Source organism: Mustelus asterias, chromosome 2, assembly GCF_964213995.1.
Source record: "Mustelus asterias chromosome 2, sMusAst1.hap1.1, whole genome shotgun sequence".
Classification (NCBI taxonomy): domain Eukaryota; kingdom Metazoa; phylum Chordata; class Chondrichthyes; order Carcharhiniformes; family Triakidae; genus Mustelus; species Mustelus asterias.
In genome coordinates this window covers 47,918,560-47,936,435 of record NC_135802.1, presented here as the reverse complement: position 1 = coordinate 47,936,435, position 17,876 = coordinate 47,918,560, and the positions used below count along the sequence as shown (strand labels likewise).

The window sequence follows — 17,876 nt, the reverse complement described above, 5'->3', positions numbered from 1 at the left end:
AATGAGATATTGTACCTGCTGTAATTTGGGTCCACGGTTAGGCATTTATTTTAGCTGCTGCTTCCTCTTTTTACTTTATTCGATTACTTCTGAAAACTTTCGAGAACAATCACTTTTGAGGAAGGAAAACAAACAGAGCTTAATATAGGAACAGGCCATTCGGCCCCTCATGCCTGCTCCGCCTTTCAATTAGATCATGGCTGGTCTACTTTGATGCCATTTTCCCACCCTCTCTCCATCTCCCTTGATATCTTTAATACCCAGAAATCTATCGATCTTTATCTTGAACGCACTCGATGACTGAACCTCCTCAGCACTCTGGGATAGAGAATTCCAGAGATTCACCAGCCTCTGAGTGAAGAAATTCCTCCTCATCTCAGTCCTAAATGACTGACCCTTTATTCTGACACTGAGTGCCATGGTTCCAGACCTTCCAACTCTTTTCTGCATCTAACTTGTTGAGCCCTGTAAGAATTTTGTACACTTCAAACAGATCAGCTCTCATTCTTCAAAACTCTAGAGAATACAAATCCAGTCTCCTCGATCTCTCCTTGTAGGACAGTCTCATCATTCCAGTGATTAGCCTGGTGAATCTTTGTTACACTCCCTCCAAGACAAGTTTATCCTTCCAGCAAAGAATAAAGAAGAAGAACAAAGAACAGGAAAGCACAGGAACAAGCCCTTCGGCCCACCAAGTGGGTGGCACAGTGATTAGCACTGCTGCCTCACAGCGCCAGGGACCCGGGTTCGATTCCCGGTTTGGGTCACTGTCTTTGTGGAGTTTGCACATTCTCCTCGTGTCTGCGTGGGTTTCCTCTGGGTGCTCCAGTTTCCTCCCACAGTCCAAAGATGAGCAGGTTAGGAGATTTGGCATGCTAAATTGTCCCTTCATGTCGGGGGGACTAGCTAGCTTAAATACGTGGGGTTATGGGGATGGGGCCTGGGTGGGGTTGTGATCGGTGCAGACTCGATAGGCCAAATAGCTTCCTTCTGTACTGCAGGATTCTATGATTCTAAGTCTGTGCCGACACAGATGCTGCCCTAATCTAATATTTTCTTGCCTCTACATGGTCCGTATCCCTCCATTCCCTGCCTATTCATGTACCTATCCAGAAAAGAACAATCTTAGGTAAGACGACCAAAAATGCACCAAATGTGGTCTCACCAATGTTCTATACAACTGCAGCAAGACTTCCTTCCTCCTGTACTCAAATCCACTTGCAATAAAGGCTAAACATATGATTTGCCTTCTTAGTTGCTTGGTTAGCCTGCATTTCACTTTTAGTGACTTATGAACAAAGACACCCAGGTACCTTTGGGAGTCTCTTCTTGCCATCTGCACGTTCCCCTCCAAGCCACTCACCTTTTTATGAAAGTATGGGCAACATAAATGCTGACCTGATCAGTGTCAGTCACATCCCGTGAAAGAATCAAAAAAAGGAAGAATGCATTTCCGTCTGATTAAAGAAGCATTTTAAATTGTGATGTGCTTATACAAAGCCTTGCTAGCACCATTGATTATTCCAGCATGAATCAAGCTGAATATATACCCACCTATATCCCCCTCATTTGGACAGAGAGTCAAGTTCTGAGAACAATAAACCATGGCATGCCCCCTCAGCAGAAGGTCAGGCAATGCCCTTAGGTTTCTGTCAGCAAGTCTGCAGGAAAGTTGTATATCAAAGGGAAAATTGGGGCAGAGGAGAAGATTTGTATTTAATGTAAGCATAGGGGCGTACCTGGCTTCCTGGTGGCAAAGATGCCAAAAAGATGTCAGCTAGTGTTGTCAGCTACGACTCTCACCAACCTTTACAGATGCACCATAAAAAGCATTCTTTCTGGTTGCATCACAATTTGGTATGGCTCCTGCTCTGGCCAAGACCACAAGGAACTATAAACGGTCGTGAATGTAGCCCAATCCATCACACAAACCAGCCTCCCATCCATTGACTGTGTCTACAATTCCCACTGCCTCGTCAAAGCAGCCAGCATAATTAAGGACCCCATGCATCCCAGACATTCTCTCTTCCACCTGCTTCCGTCGGGAAAAAATACAATAGTCAGAGGTCACGGACCAACCGATTCAAGAACAGCTTCTCCCCTGCTGCCATCAGACTTTTGAATGGACCTATCTCACACTAAGTTGATCTTCCTCTACACCCTAGATATGACTAACACTACATTCTGCTCTCTCTCGTTTCCTTCTCTATGAACATTATGCTTTATCTCTATAGCGCGCAAGAAACAATACTTTTCACTGTATGTTAATACACGTGACAATAATAAATAATAAATAAATCAAAGATGTACTACAGTTAATGGACATCCTGGATGTGACCTGCATTTCTTTCACACTTATGCCCATTTTACATCACAATTTACTGACCACAACAGTGATGAAATGTTCATGTAAACTGACGTTAACAATGAAGCGGGGAGGCGATGGCCTAGTGGTATTATCACTAGACTATTAATGTAGAAATTCAGCTAATATTCTGGGGACCTGGGTTCGGATCCTGTCACGGCAGATGGTGGAATTTGAATTCAAGAAAAAATATCTGGAATTAAGAATCTACTGATGACCATGAAACCATTGTCGATTGTCAGAAAAACCCATCTGGTTCACTAATGTCCTTTAGGGAAGGAAATCTGCCATCCTTACCTGGTCTGGCCTACATGTGACTCCAGAGCCACAGCAATGTGGTTAATTCTCAACTGCCCATGGGCAACTAGGAATGGGCAATAAATGCTGGTCAGCCAGTGATGCCCATGTCCCTTGAATGAATAAAAAACACAATCATAAATGTGGAATAAGTAGAATCTGAATCCAGGAAAGTTAGAGTTGATATCAATTCTTTCAAAAGCAAGAAACAATTCTATTGTTTGCCTCCAACCGGCTATTTCTCAGTTTCTGATGATGTGGACTGGAAATGCAATGTTAGCACCACCTAATGGCATTCATTGGCTTTGCAACCATTGCTGCGAACAACATCTGAAGCTGCAGTCCATTTTTACTAATCATCTTCAAAATGATGAAGGTTAAAATTAATGACAATGTTGTAATTAAATAAAAATTAACTTTGAAAATCTTTAAAATATATTTTGTTATTGCGAGCTACCACATTCTGATATTTAATTAATGCCGATGTTTGACTAATTAACTCATAGGATCGGCTAGAGCCTGCCCACATTTCTGCCATAACACAGTTACAAATGCTGACTTCTGCCCTCCACCAACCTAGCATTTTTGGGGCCAAAATTTGTTTTCAGATCAGACAAGTTAGAATGAGTTGTTAAGCAGCTTCATTTAAAACTACTCAATTACACACTAAAAAGTCACCATAATCCCAGATGACCATATAGGAATTAATTTAAACTGAGGATCTCACATCTAAGGCAAGGCCTTCATGAGTAACCTCAGTTGCTATGGGAAACGAACGCATGCTATGAGCGTCACTCTGCATCGCTAACCAGCTGTCCAGCCAAATGAGCTAAACCAACTAACACAGCACTACACGGATGATACTTGACCAAGTCTCAAAAAACTGGGTAGGATTTTGTGGCCTTCCCACCAACTAGGAATGGGCAATAAATGCTGACCAGCCAGCGATGCCCATGTCCCAGGGTCATCCAGTCCCACTGAAGATGGCCAGCCCCCATGGCGAGTTCCTCGACAGTGGGACGGGCAAAACATACAAAATGCCATCGACAACAGCGACCAATGGTGAGCCACCTCTGCCACTAGAAAAAACATCGGGGGTAGGGGGGCGGTTGGTGACTGGAAAATCGTGGCCTGTGCCTTGGTGTGATGAAAACCAGGGACATAATCTTGTGGAGGAAACAGTGGTCTCAGCCACTGGTTGGCGAGCGAGCAAGAATCCCAATCATTTATTTTAGGAATGGCCTGCCACATCATATGCCACTCACACACTTGACAAGCCACAGGCAGGTCCTTTCCCTGGGATCAAGGACCCTGAGGATAGAAGTGCCACTGACTGAGAGGTGCTGGCCAATCAGAGCCCAGAAGCTCCACTGAGCAGCAGTGCCAGTGGAGAGGCACTGGTGAGACACTCAATTGAGGCCCAGGATTGTCACTGGATCCCAGGCTAGAGATGAGATATGGTGAGAGTGGGGTCACCGGGTGGGTGTCATGGTGGTGGCAACCATTGTAACTTGGAAATTAAAGGTACCAAAAAAACAACCCAAACTGGTCTTATGTGCCTTCAGATGGAACTCCAGTATTACTGATGCCAGTGTTACTAACCTTTTCCTGCAATTTGAAAATCTTGAACTGGTTTTTCCTTCTGCGAGGTGCCCATTGCTAATGCTGGCTCCTTCGATCACTGAATGCCTCTGAACAAGGGACCACCTCTAGCATAGTGACCAACTGACCCATATCCATTTTGGACATTTTGTCTCACATCCCTTATTTCTAAGATAGCCTGTAGGAGACTGAGCCTGGGAGTCTCTTTATACATTTGCCCCTCTGTTTTGTTTGTGAGCATGCACACTGTAGCTGCTGGACACCAACTCTTAGGGTCACCAGCAGCCCCCACTCCCCACCAGGCCCACAGTCAAAGTGTCTCTTATCTTGTTTCATTACAATGAGTCACCCTGCCCCCTCAGACCTTGCAAGGAACCCCACCCATTTAAAGATCTGGGTTGGCAGTGGGACAGGAAGGCGGTCCACGGACCTTCCTGCCACGGACTTAATCAGGGTGGAGACAGGAAGGTGGCGATGGTGTGTTGGTGGTGGGGGAACTGCCACCCCCCTCCCCCCCCCCCACCTGATTAAATGACAGCTCTGCCATTAAACTCACCAAGGGGGAAGGCACATGATTCCACCTTAAATTTGTGCTGCCCGCGGAGAGGCCAGAAGCAGGGTACACACTGGCTACAGACTGCCAGATACCAGCTAGCATCTCACCTTGCCATCTCACTGGCTGAAAAATAATGCATGCCATGGAGGAGATTCATCTTTTAGAGCATGAATACAATGATATTTCAAAGTTAACCTCCTTTTGTTTCATTTACAATAGCTTCCTGAGATGGCACATGTAAAAACAACAAAGCCCTGGCTGATGTTCATCTTTCAGAACATTGGATTGCTCCTGGGTTGGACTTGCCTACTCCTTCTTGCCCTATTTGAACACAGACTCACCATGTAAAACGATCTCAAGTGCTGTCCTCCCACAAAGAGATGAAAGCTGCCTGCACAGAAAATTGACTACAATTTCACATAATGCACTGGACTTCTGAAACTAACAATTATACTTGGAGACAATTGAAGCTACGATCAGGAAAGGCGTACAAATCATCACTAATATTTAATAGTTATTTTGCAATTGCTTTTCATGAACATTTTAACAACTCATCAAATCTGAAGCAGTTTTGCTGAAAAGTGCATTTGGTAGATCTGTCCATTAACCATTTGTTATAAGTACAAGAGAAACATCATGTTTGAACCAAAATAATTTACTTACAGTTTGTAAGAATTAGTTTGCTATCAAAAATAATTGAGCAGGATTTTGATATGAACCTGTGTTTTTTTTAAAATCTGACTTTACGTCACCTTCTTATTCCAGTAGTTATCTAAACTATTTTGTTTCATGTAATCATGTAATTTTAAGGAAGGTTATTAAAACTTAATTCTTACTTTTGCTGTTAGAGATTGCAATCAAGTATATTTGTTAAAGATGAGGTTTTTTTCACCAATTGAAAGCAAAAAAAGGTACTTATCTCTTTACACCAACACTCATGGGGTAATTTTCCAAATATGTGTTGGCAGTGAGAACCTCACTCAGTGCCAATGCACTTCAGAAAATCACAAGCAGTGCATTTGCCATTCTCTGATATGAGCTGGCACGGCAACCACAAGTGCTCAGAAAATTATCCAGTAACTTTAGTACAACCTTCTCCACATCTATGTTACATTAAAAATCTTAGTGAAGCTTTAACGCTGTAGACAAAGGGAAGGGGGTTTAGTCAGACTGGAGAGGGGGGAATGGAGGAATCACCATTTCCCCCTTGATTTGGCTGATGCAATTTTAAATTGTAGGCAACAAGATCATTCATCCCAAGCCAAATATGTCCCACTGGGGTGCACTCAGCTGTTTCACCCTGACGCCTGAGCAGGGGAAGCAACTGTGGCTTCCCCTGCCAGGCCAAAGCTGACAGAAATGGCACAGCCAAAGGAAAGGGCCAGTGAAGTAAATTTTAAAAATGTTAACATGCCACTGTCCAACCTCCCAATCAAGCAGCTGAGAAGTCGGCAAGCGGTGGCTTCAGACCATTAAAATTGGGGGGGCTGACGGAGGGAGGAGATGGGCAGGAGGCTGATATTGGGGACTGAAAGGAAATGTCTCCATCGCTAAGAGAAGTGGTCAGGAGTGGGTTTGCGAAAGGATCACAGTCAGTTTTCCAGGAATAGAGGAGTGAAAGGCAGAGCTAGAAAAATTAGTTCAGACCAGTATTCTTATTTCCCCATTTTACTCGTGTTCCATTTTAAAATATACAAGACCAGTTCAGTCTGGTACTCTTACTTCCCCATTTTACTGGTATTCATTTTAAAGTGTACAAGACCACTTCAGATCAGTATTCCTATTTCCCCGTTTTACTGGTATTCCATATTCAAGTATGCAAAACCAGTTCTGACTAGTATTCTTATTTCCCCATTTTACTGTTTTTTTCCTTAAGCTAGCCCATAATGAAAATACAAAAATATTAAAAGTGACTTGCTGGCTGACTTCTGGCCTTGGGTCCACTTGCTGTCAGATTTGGTTTGACAGGGAAACCATCAGCTCTCTTGTGTCCTCTTTAAAAAAGAGAACACAGATCAGATACCAGAAACATTGGAGAATGCAAGATTTAGTGAGAGGGAAGAACTGAGGGAGATCAATATTAGTAGAGAAATGGTGCTGGAAAATTGATATGATCGAAGGCAGATAAATCCCTAGGGCCTGATATTCTACATCCCAGGAAGTGGCTCTAGAAATAGTGGATGCATTGGTGGTCATCTTCCAGGATTCTATAGACTCTGGAACAGTCCCTGCAGATTGGAGGATAGTTAATGTCACTCCAATATTCGAAAAGGGAGGGAGAGAGGAAACAGGGAATTATAGACCAGTAAGCTAAACATTGATAGTGGGGAAAATTCTCTAATCCATTATCAAGGACTTTATAGCAGACCATTTAGAAAGCAGCGGCAGGATCAGACAGAGTCAGCATGGATTTATGAAGGGGAAATCATGCTTGACAAATCTGTTGGAATTCTTTGAAGATGTAACTAGTAGAATTGACAAGGGGGAACCAGTAGATGTGGTATATTTGGACTTTCAGAAAGTGTTTGACCAAGTACTGCATAAGAGATTATCATGCAAGATTAAAGCGCATGGGATTGGGGAAGCGTATTGAGATGGATAGAAAACTGGTTGGCAGACAGGAGACAACGAGTAGGAATTAATGGGTGCTTTTCAAATTGGCGTGTAGTAACTAGTGGGGTGCCACAGGGATTGGTGCTGGGGCCCCAGCTATTCACAATATATATTAGTGATTTGGATGAGGGAACAAAATGTAACTCTCAAAGTTTGCAGATGATACCAAATTGGGTGGGAAGGTGAACTGTGACGAGGATGCAGAGATCCTTCAGCATGATCTGGACAGGTTGGGTGAGTGAGCAAATCAATGCAGTATAATTTGGATAAATGTGAGGCTATTTACTTTGGAAGCAAAAACAAGAAGGCAGATTATACCTGAATGGCTGTAAATTGGGAGAGGTGAGTGTGCAGCGGGACCTGGGTGTCCTTGTGCACCAGTCACCGAAGGTAAGCATGCAGGTGCAGCAGGTGGTAAAGGCGGCAAATAGTATGTTGGCCTTCATTGTGAGAGGTTTCGACTACAGGAGCAGGGATGTGTTGTTGCAATTATACAGGGCCATGGTGAGACCATACCTAGAATATTGTGTGCAGTTTTGGTCTCCTTTTCTGAGGAAGGATGTTCTTGCTCTCGAGGGAATGCAGCGAAGGTTTACCGGGCTGATTCCAAGGATGGCGGGGCTGATGTATGAGGAGAGATTGACTAGGTTAGGATTGTTTTTGCTGGAGTTCAGATGAATGAGGGGGGATCTCATAGAGACTTATAAAATTCTAACAGGACTAGACAGGGTAGATGCAGGGAGGATGTTCCTGATGGTGGGTGTGTCCAGAACCAGGGATCACAGTCTGAGGATTCAGGGTAGACCATTTAAGGTGGAGTTGAGGAGACACTTCTTTACTCAAAGAGTGGTGAGCCTGTGAAATTCATTACCACAGGGACTAGTTGATGCCAAAACATTGAGTGTATTCAAGAGATGACTAGATATAGCACTTGGGGCGAATGGGATGAAGGGTTATATGGAGAAAGCAGGATTAGGCTGTTGAGTTGGACGATCAGCCATGTTCATGGTGAATGGAGGAGCAGGCTCGAAGAGCCAAATGGCCTCCTCCTGCTCCTATCTTCTATGTTTCTATATCTCAGAAAGCTGCAGGAAGGCCTTGTGACATCATCGGAGCCGAATCCCTATGACATTGAGGCCTCATTTCTCATGCTTTCACCTCTTGTTTACAGCCCCCTCCCCCCCCCCACCGCCCATTTAAATGCTTCCTTCAGGCATACAATCTGCCAGAAAGGCCAATTCTAATTCTCCGTCCACACGGTAATTATAGTTGACTACTGGTAATTTAATTTAAACTTTAACAAACCTTTATCATCTGCAAGTGATAATTATGCCAACACTGCCACTGATGTGAATGTCACTGAACTATAACGTGCAGGCATGACGAGAAAATCAGAGGAAAATTGAAAGGTATGTCACTCATTTAAGTCAAATTACCTTTGCTGGCCTAAGCTCTCAGATCTTGACCTTTTTCTAACCTACCCTTTATCTCTGTTTTGTTGCTGATACCTTGAGCTGGCTGTCACTCATCATTTCCTGGGATTTTAACTCTGTCCCAAACATCACAATCTTCTTTCTGGATTTCTTTGGCTTTCAATTATGATTTCCAAATCATTCATCCATTGTTGTAATTTTTTAACTTTCAAATATCGTTGTAATTGATTCTGCTTTCTCTTATCAGTTCCCTTCTCATGTGAAGTCTCTTGAAAGTTGGATGTATTTATGGAAATATTTTATTCTTTCTGCATGGATTTTGAATACTGTGGAAAGACTGTGTACCAATGATAGGAGAATTGAAAACACTGGTCAAATATGGCCACATGAGTGTAATGAGAAACTGCACCCCTCCACCCACCCCAAACCACACGCCACCACTCCCTATCCCGCTTTCTTCAATATTTAGTTAGAAACATGTCATGTATGTTAGGGCATGCCCCTTTAAGAGAATGGTTCAGGTGACCTGGGACTCAAGGTCCAGTCTGGTTGGAGCTTGCCTAGCCAGTCTTGTGCTGACTGTGCTAGGACAAAGATGTGTTAATAAACTGTTAATCATAAAAAAAGCCTACAGTGCAGAAGGAGGCCATTTGGCCCATCGAGTCTGCACCAACCACAATCCCAGGCCCTATTCCCGTAACCCCACATATTTAATTTGCTAATCCCCTGACACGAGGGTCAATTTAGCATGGGGGGTCAATCAAGGGGGTAAACCGGAGCACCCGGAGGAAACCCACACTGACGCGAGGAGAATGCGCAAACTCCAAAACAGACAGTGAACCAAGGCCGGAATTGAACCCAGGTACCTGGCGCTGTGAGACAGCAGTGCTAACCACTGTGCCACCCCAGTTAGTTTACTACCACCGACCTCGTGGTCTATTATTAGTTTCAATATCAGACCTCAAGTGCAAAATAGACTATCTCACCATCCCAAAACAAAAAGCAGTTAAAGATGTTGAAAATCTAAAACACAAACGGAAAACGCTGGAAACAGACGGGCTTCTGAGGGGCAAAGTTGTGGTTCTTGATGTACCTTCATGATCATTTTGATTCCCCTGCTTTGGGGAATAGTGGATTCCCAAACAGAACATCAGTCAATTGAACCATATCATGAACACTTTCCATGAGTAAGTAGCAGGGGCCTTGAACTCAGAACTTCAGAGCCAGAGGTTAGGACACTACCACCATGCACCAAGGCCTCCTGGACATTGTGATGACAAAGTGAAGGCAGAGACGCAGTGATATTGTCGCTAGACTAGTAATCTGGAGACCCAGGATAATTCACTGAATCCCATCACAACAGATGGTGAAATTTGAATTCAATAAAAACTGGGAATATGATGACCATGAATCCATTGTCAGTTGTCATAAAATCTCATCTGGTTCACTAATATCCTTTATGGAAGGAAATCTGTCATCCTTACCTGGCCTAGTCATGTGATTCCAGATCCACAGCAACGCGGTCAACTCTTAAAATGCTGTCAGGAATGGCCAATAAATGCTGGCCCTGCCAGTGATGCCCACATAGAACGAAAAAAACTCCACATGCGATTGTTTGTTTGCCTGTTCTCACCTCGGTTGCTACCTGACCTGTGGAGTGCTTCTGGCATTTTTTGATTTGTTCCTTGTTCTTCTTCACCCTCTTGCTCTACGTAGTGCTCACAAATCTGTTATTTCCTTTTTATTCCAAGTGGGAGGATGGCCTCAATACCTGCCCTATTTCCTGTGAATTCTGCAAACAGTAGTTATTTTGGCACCCACAGTTGCGCACAGCATTGTGACATATGTTTCTGCATATCCAATGATGCCAACTGTTTCAAATGTTCTCTTCAATATATATATATTAGAATTTTGTAGCATTTGCACAAAAACAAGTCTCAATAAATTGATTTTCTGAGATATATTGTCAATGCAAAACCTAACTGCTCTATGCTGCATTTTGACCACAGATCTATAGTACTGAAAACTGCTTATGTTCATTAACACCCAAATTTATTTTGTGCAGGATATTACATACAACAGCAATCAGCAGCTCAGACCAGTTCCTCTTGCAGGCTGCTAGACCTCCATTGTAGATCTAAGTGATTGCCAGATTTCTAACATATTATTCTATAAATGTTCATATTTATTTAGGACTGAGATGAGGATAGTTTTTTCAAAGGATTGTTGAATTCCAGATTCTAGCAAGCTGAGGGTGTTCAGTTGATGAATACATTCAAGACAGAGATGGGAATTTTTTCACTGAGGCAATTAAGGGACATAAGGATACTGTGGGAAGCTGGACTTGAGCTGGAAGATCAGCAATGATCTTGTGGAGTGGCAGAACAAACTCGAGAGGTCAAATAGCCTTTTCCAGCTCTTATTTCTTATGGTCTTCCTCAATGGTATTTGTTGAAGCCTTGGAGAACTTAGAGTGCTCAAAAACGATATTATAACTACATGGTGGCACAGTGGCACAGTAGTTAACACTGCTGCCTCACAGCACCAGGGACCTGGGTTCAATTCCTGGCTTGGGTCACTGACTGTGTGGACTCTGCACGTTCTCCCAGTGTCTGCGTGGGTTTCTGCCGGGTGCTCCGGTTTCCTCCTACACTCCAAATGATGTGCTGATTAGGTGCATTGGCCATGCTAAATTCTCCCTCAGTATACCCAAACAAGGGCTGGAGTGTGGTGACTAGGAGATTTTCACAGTAACTTCATTGCAGTGTGAATGTAAACCTACTTGTGACACTAATAAATAAATAACTACATAATTACTTCTCCACTTGTGACAGTGCCTTCAACTGTCTGGGCCCCAAGCTCTGGAATTCCCTCCATAAACCACTCTATCTTGCTTCCCTCCTCCTTAAAATCTAACCCTTCGACCAAGCTTGTGGTCGACTGTCCTCACAATCCCTTATGCAGCTCAGTGTCATGTTTTATAACGTCCTTGTGATGTGCCTTGAAATGTTTCCTTACATTAAGGGGACTCTATAAATTGTTTGGAAAAATATTAAGACTGCTAGCTTTGTGTATCATTAGCTTCCTGTCTGCCTAATTGTTTCCATATTATAACTGGGGGAAGGATTATAAGACCATACGACATAGGAGCAGAATGAGGCTACTCGGCCCATCAACTCTGCTTCGCCATTCAATCATGGCTGATATTTTTCTCACCCCCATTCTCCTGCCTTTTCCCCTGATCCCCTTATTAATCAAGAACCTAGCTATCTCTGTCTTAAAGACACTCAGTGACCTGGCCTCCACAGCCTTCTGCTGGCTGAACAAATTCCTCCTCATCTCTGTTTTAAAGGATCGTCCCTTTAGCCCGAGGTTGTGCCCTCAGGCTAAAGGGACTGATTCCATTGATCAGAAACATCAAAATTACAGTCATCATAGAAACTCCAGTGGAACATTGAACTGAACGGTAAGGTATTTAGACATTGTATCATTGTTGGTTCTCATTATATTGAATGGATATAGCATGGTCTTGCTGGCTGCTCAATGTATAGTATTCCCTCTTTCCTGAGAAACTTCCTTTCAACTGAGCCCCCAGAGGAGCAACATAAGCACTAAAGGATCAGCCAAAACATCACAGACTCTGAACAGATACAATGCAGGGGAGGAAAGAAAATAGCACCACCATATACTTGGACTGGCAAAGAAACACTGATAAAACAACGAGACCATTGAGGATCCAGTTAATTCCACCTATAACTGATCACTCACTTTAGCAATAGAATCATATCCTAATGATAAAGAAGGGGAGCAGTTTCCTCAGGGGTTTTCAGTTATTGGTGAACTGCCAAGATTAAGATGTGACTGACATGGAAAGTCTGATATTGGAGGAGGAAAATTGAATTCAGTCGATATTCAGTATATGACAGGTATCTTTCTATTTTGGTTGTGAGCAGAAAACCATGTGTGAATGTTTACTGTAAAAGAAACAGCACTCACTATTATTTATGGGCAGAGATTTCTGGTTAGTTCCAATACACAGTCCAATGCAAGATTCCAGACATTGCTTTCCAAGATGTGCCGTTTGATAAGTTGGTCAGAAACAGCAGGTGGGATTCTCCGGCCTCCCGGTGGTGTGTTTCTCAGCAGTGGGAAGCAGCCCGCCATTCGCCAGCGACAGGATATCTGGTCCCGCTGCTGTCCATGGGAATTCCCATTGACTCCACCTGGTGCTGCCAGGAAACTCCTGGTGGGGGTGCACCATCAGTGGGATCAGAAGATCTTGGTGGAGTGAACAGCCGGAAAGTAGGGACCAGCACCTGTTTACCTGGGCCTGGAGTTTGCTCCTGTTGGGCACGCACTCTCAGCAGGCCGGGAAGCAGATTGGAAAAGTGACGGTATGGGCTGGCGCTACAAATGGGCTCCCCCAAGGTGGACAGCTGCTGCGGAGCTGTCTCAGGGAGCTGCAGACCTCTACAAAACCCAGCAAACTGTGCCTAGGCAGCACATTCAAACACCTGACAGCAGAACTCAGAAAACCTCAGTCCCCAGACACTTTTTTCAATTTTAATTCCTTCCACCCTGCATTGAGGTTGTAGTGTCAACCGTAAAAGTAGATGGGCCACATGAAATGTACTTTAATGTACTTCTTAATGAGCCTAATTCATAGAATCATAGAATCCCTACAGTGCATAAAGAGGTCATTCGGCCCATCGAGCCTGCTCCAACAACAATCTCACCCAGGCCCTATCCCCGTAACTTCACGTATTTACCCTGCTGATCTCCCTGACAATGAGGGTCAATTTAGAATGGCAATCTACCTAACCCGCACAGTTTTAATAAAGTTTATTTATGAGTGTCACAAGTAGGCCTACACTAACAATTTACGGTGAAAATCCCCGAGTCGTCACAATCCGGTGCCCGTTCGGATACACTGAGGGAGAATTTACCATGGTCAATGCATTTAACCAACACGTCTTTCGGACTGTGGGAGGAAACCGGAGCATCCAAAGGAAACCCACACAGACACGGGAAGATGAGCAAACTCCACACAGTCATCTGAGGCCAGAATTGAACCCAAGTCCCTGGTGCTGTGAGGCAGCAGTGCTAACCACTGTTCCACTGTGCTGCCCTTTTAATTCTCAGTGGGGGCGTTTCAGATTCTTGCACGCACTGACTGAAATATTGCGTATTGATGTCAGGATACACACACGACGCCCTCTCACACATCTTCACGTGCTTCCGGGTCAGGTATACGCCCATCCAGGCAATGTAAAATTCTGGCCCTGGTTCCCATTCAAATTATAAACAACATGAAATTTTATATTTACATGTCATCTACAAACTAAACTCACCACGGAAAATTAGGGCTTGTCCATTTCAGTACTCTTCTTAACAATGTGGTAAGTTTTAATTATTGTCAAACAACCTCGCCAGCGCTGGAAATATACTTTTACAAGCACAGAATCTGTTTTGATTGTTACTGGAAATTCTTTAACAAAATGCATATTTTTTTCTGTCTCTGTTTTCTATCTCATTTAATCCAATCATTTCCCCCCTTTTATTTCACATTGTACCTGACTGAATTCACTATTTTAACTTACACTTCCTAAATCAGCATCTGTGCTGTTAATGAACAATACTTCAAACATTTTGATCATGGAGACACATAGTTGATTTCCATGTTCATACAGATCTCAGATGTTTTGTAGAGAGTGTGTGGAATTGGAACTCCAACTCAAAGCAATTTTCAGTGCAAATGGTGATTGAAAAAATAAATGGGCAATAGCAAGTCCAACAAATGGTGAACACTGGTCATTTCCAGGTAAAGCACATTCAGCTCAATTATGATGCTTTTGGCTCCATGAAGAAATCTTGAGTCCTCCTGCCATGGTCTTCTCTCCTTTTTGCCCAGGTAGCATGATGCTCCAGATAACTACTTTTTTATTGTGGGACATGGGCGTCGCTGGCTGGCCAGCATTTATTATGTGGAGATGCTGGCATTGGACTAGGGTGAACACAGTAAGAAGTCTCACAATACCAGGTTAAAGTCCAACAGGTTTATTTGGTAGCAAATACCATTAGCTTATGGAGCGCCGCTCCTTCGTCAGATGGAGTGGAAATGTGCTCTCAAACAGTGCACAGAGACACAAAATCAAGTTACAGAATCAAGTTACAGACTGCTCGACAATCACCAGGCAAGTCTGTTCTCTTCCTGTGGGGGAGCACTTCAGCAGTCACGGGCATTCAGTCTCTGATCTTCAGGTAAGCGTTCTCCAAGGCGGCCTTCACGACACATGACAGCGCAGAGTCGCTGAGCAGAAACTGATAGCCAAGTTCCGCACACATGAGGACGGCCTAAACCGGGATGTTGGATTTATGTCACATTATCAGTAACCCCCACAGCTTGCCTCCTGGACTTGCAGGCTGTCCTGTCTGGAGACAATACACATCTCTTTAACCTGTGCTTAATGCTCCCCCCACCCACATTGTCTGTATCTTTAAGATCTGGTTGGTTGTAGGGATTCACATTCTAATCAGTATTCTGTAACTTGATTTTGTGTCTCTGTGCCCTGTTTGAGAGCACATTTCCACTCCATCTGACGAAGGAGCAGCGCTCCGAAAGCTAATGGTATTTGCTACCAAATAAACCTGTTGGACTTTAACCTGGTGTTGTTAAAACTCTTACAGCATTTATTACCCATCTCTAGTTGCCCGAGGGCAGTTCAGAGTCAACCACATTGCTGTGGCTCTTGAGGGTGGCATGGTGGCACAATGGTTAGCATGGCTGCCTCAGACCTGGGTTTGATTCCAGGCTTGGGTCAATGTCTGTGTGGAGTTTGCATGTTCTCCCCATGTCTGCGTGGGTTTCCTCCGGGTGCTCCAGTTTTCTCCCACAGTCCAAAGTCCAATGATGTGTGGGTGAGGTGGATTGGTCATGCTAAATTGCCCCTTAGTGTCAGGGGGACGAGCTAGGGTAAATGCATGTGGCTATGGGGATAGGGCCTGGGTGGGATTGTGGTCAGTGCGGACCCGATGGGCTAAGTGGCCTCCTTCTGCACTGTAGGATTCTATGATTCTATGATTAATATACATGGTCACATGGAGGCCAGACCAGGTAAGGATGGCAGATTCCCTTCCCTAAAGGACATTAGTGAACCAGATGGGTTTTTCCGACAATCGACAATGGTTTCCTGGTCATCGCTAGATTCTTAATTCCAGATATTTTTTATTGAATTCAAATTCCACCATCTGCTGTGGCGGGATTCGAACCCGGTTCTCCAGAACATCAGCTAAATTTCTGGATTAATAGTCTAGGGACAATCCCACTTGGGCATCGCCTTCCCTGCTGACCCTCCTATCAACTGCTTAACTTACAGTGGAGGATTGTTCCTTAGGATAAGTGGCATTGGTCTCTTGCCATCTAAAATCCTGCTGTCAGCACATCTAGCCAGTTATCACTTCCCGTCAGTTTTAGATGGGAGACTGACAGAGCCTGTGCAGAGGAAGTCTGGGAGGAAGCTATCCTGTGGAGATGCCGGCGTTGGACTGGGGTAAACACAGTAAGAAGTTTAACAACACCAGGTTAAAGTCCAACAGGTTTATTTGGTAGCAAAAGCCACACAAGCTTTCGAGGCTCTGAGCCCCTTCTTCAGGTGAGTGGGAATTCTGTTCTGTTTGTGAACAGAATTCCCACTCACCTGAAGAAGGGGCTCAGAGCCTCGAAAGCTTGTGTGGCTTTTGCTACCAAATAAACCTGTTGGACTTTAACCTGGTGTTGTTAAACTTCTTACTAGGAAGCTATCCACCTTCGCTCCTGTCTGCACAAGAGTTAAAAGCTAGGCTCACGTGTGGAAGTAATATGTGGCTGCAATAGACAGAGCTCACTTAATGTGATTTTTTTTTGAGTAAATCAACTATCACCTCAAATAAATACAATCAGTTTTATTGTCAGATAGGAAGAATTATTACCCTATCCCTGTCCACAGTAAACCACAAATCACAAATTAATTATTCATTTCACAAGAACAAGGCGTTGTTTGTGATACATCAATTTCAATTCAATGGATCCTAATCGCTCTTTTTTTCTTACGAGTTATAAAATCATGTGTCTGTCACTAGGCAACAGTTACTTTGTGCTCTGAGCGCCTGCCACAGCCAATCGTAATTCCTCCTGAACCTTTAAACCCCCACTTTCCAATAGCAATTTCTCACTTCTTACTCATTACTGACACTCTGAGAATATCCAACTCGTGTCAGTCAGGACTCGCTTCCATCATTGTTTTCTTCTGCAGGAGGTTTATTTTCTTCTGATAGCACACTGGTTAATAAATTACTTTAAAAATTCTTTTGTGGGCCACTTCTTTACAGACACATTCATTTCTTTTTAAAGAGCTAACAGCTGTGTTAAAATAGCGCAGAAAACAATTTCATGCAGACACATTAATTAGTGCGGCTACCAGATAAAAATAAGGCTGGGATTGTATCATTCTACTTCATGCTTTTGAGCTTGGGGGGGGCGGGGGCGCTTGTGGGCATTTGGTTGTCTTACCGATTACATTAACCGGCAAGTTCCCGCTGAAATTGCGCATAAAGGATACAATAGGCTGGATTTTTTGCAGAATCAGGGAGACTCCATTGACCTTTAGACATGTCGTATGGGACACAATTCCTCCATTCCAGCTCCATTCCTGACATTCACAATGTTGGCTCGTGTGGGAGAAGAGTGCAAGCCCACACCTGCATTCCCAACATGGCCGACTCCAATAGACGCAGGCATTCATGGCTCCCCATAGTCTTCATGGAGTTGGGCCAGTTTTCTCCACCCACCCTCAATGGCCCCTCATACCCTCCATGCCAACCCATCCTCATGCATCCACACCTAAACGACCCTCATATTCTCCAAGCCAACTATTAGCACTTCCATCCATTCACACACGAGACACACCATACAGACCAATGACCCCTATCGTGATATTGGCAAGTGTGGAAAAGCAATCATTCATAACTTGCT

The 17,876-nt window shown here is 43.9% G+C and overlaps 1 protein-coding gene across 1 annotated transcript in view; it reads left to right on the top strand.

Annotated features, from left to right (window-relative positions):
* Window positions 1–5,666, top strand: part of LOC144480704 (zinc transporter ZIP12-like) — a 64,675-nt gene extending 59,009 nt beyond the window's left edge. Inside the window, exon 12 of the mRNA XM_078200299.1 lies at window positions 5,040–5,666. Within this exon, the coding sequence (XP_078056425.1) occupies window positions 5,040–5,168 (129 nt within the window). The 3' untranslated portion in view covers window positions 5,169–5,666. The remainder of the gene's footprint in view (window positions 1–5,039) is intronic.
* Window positions 5,667–17,876: the final 12,210 nt, after the last annotated feature.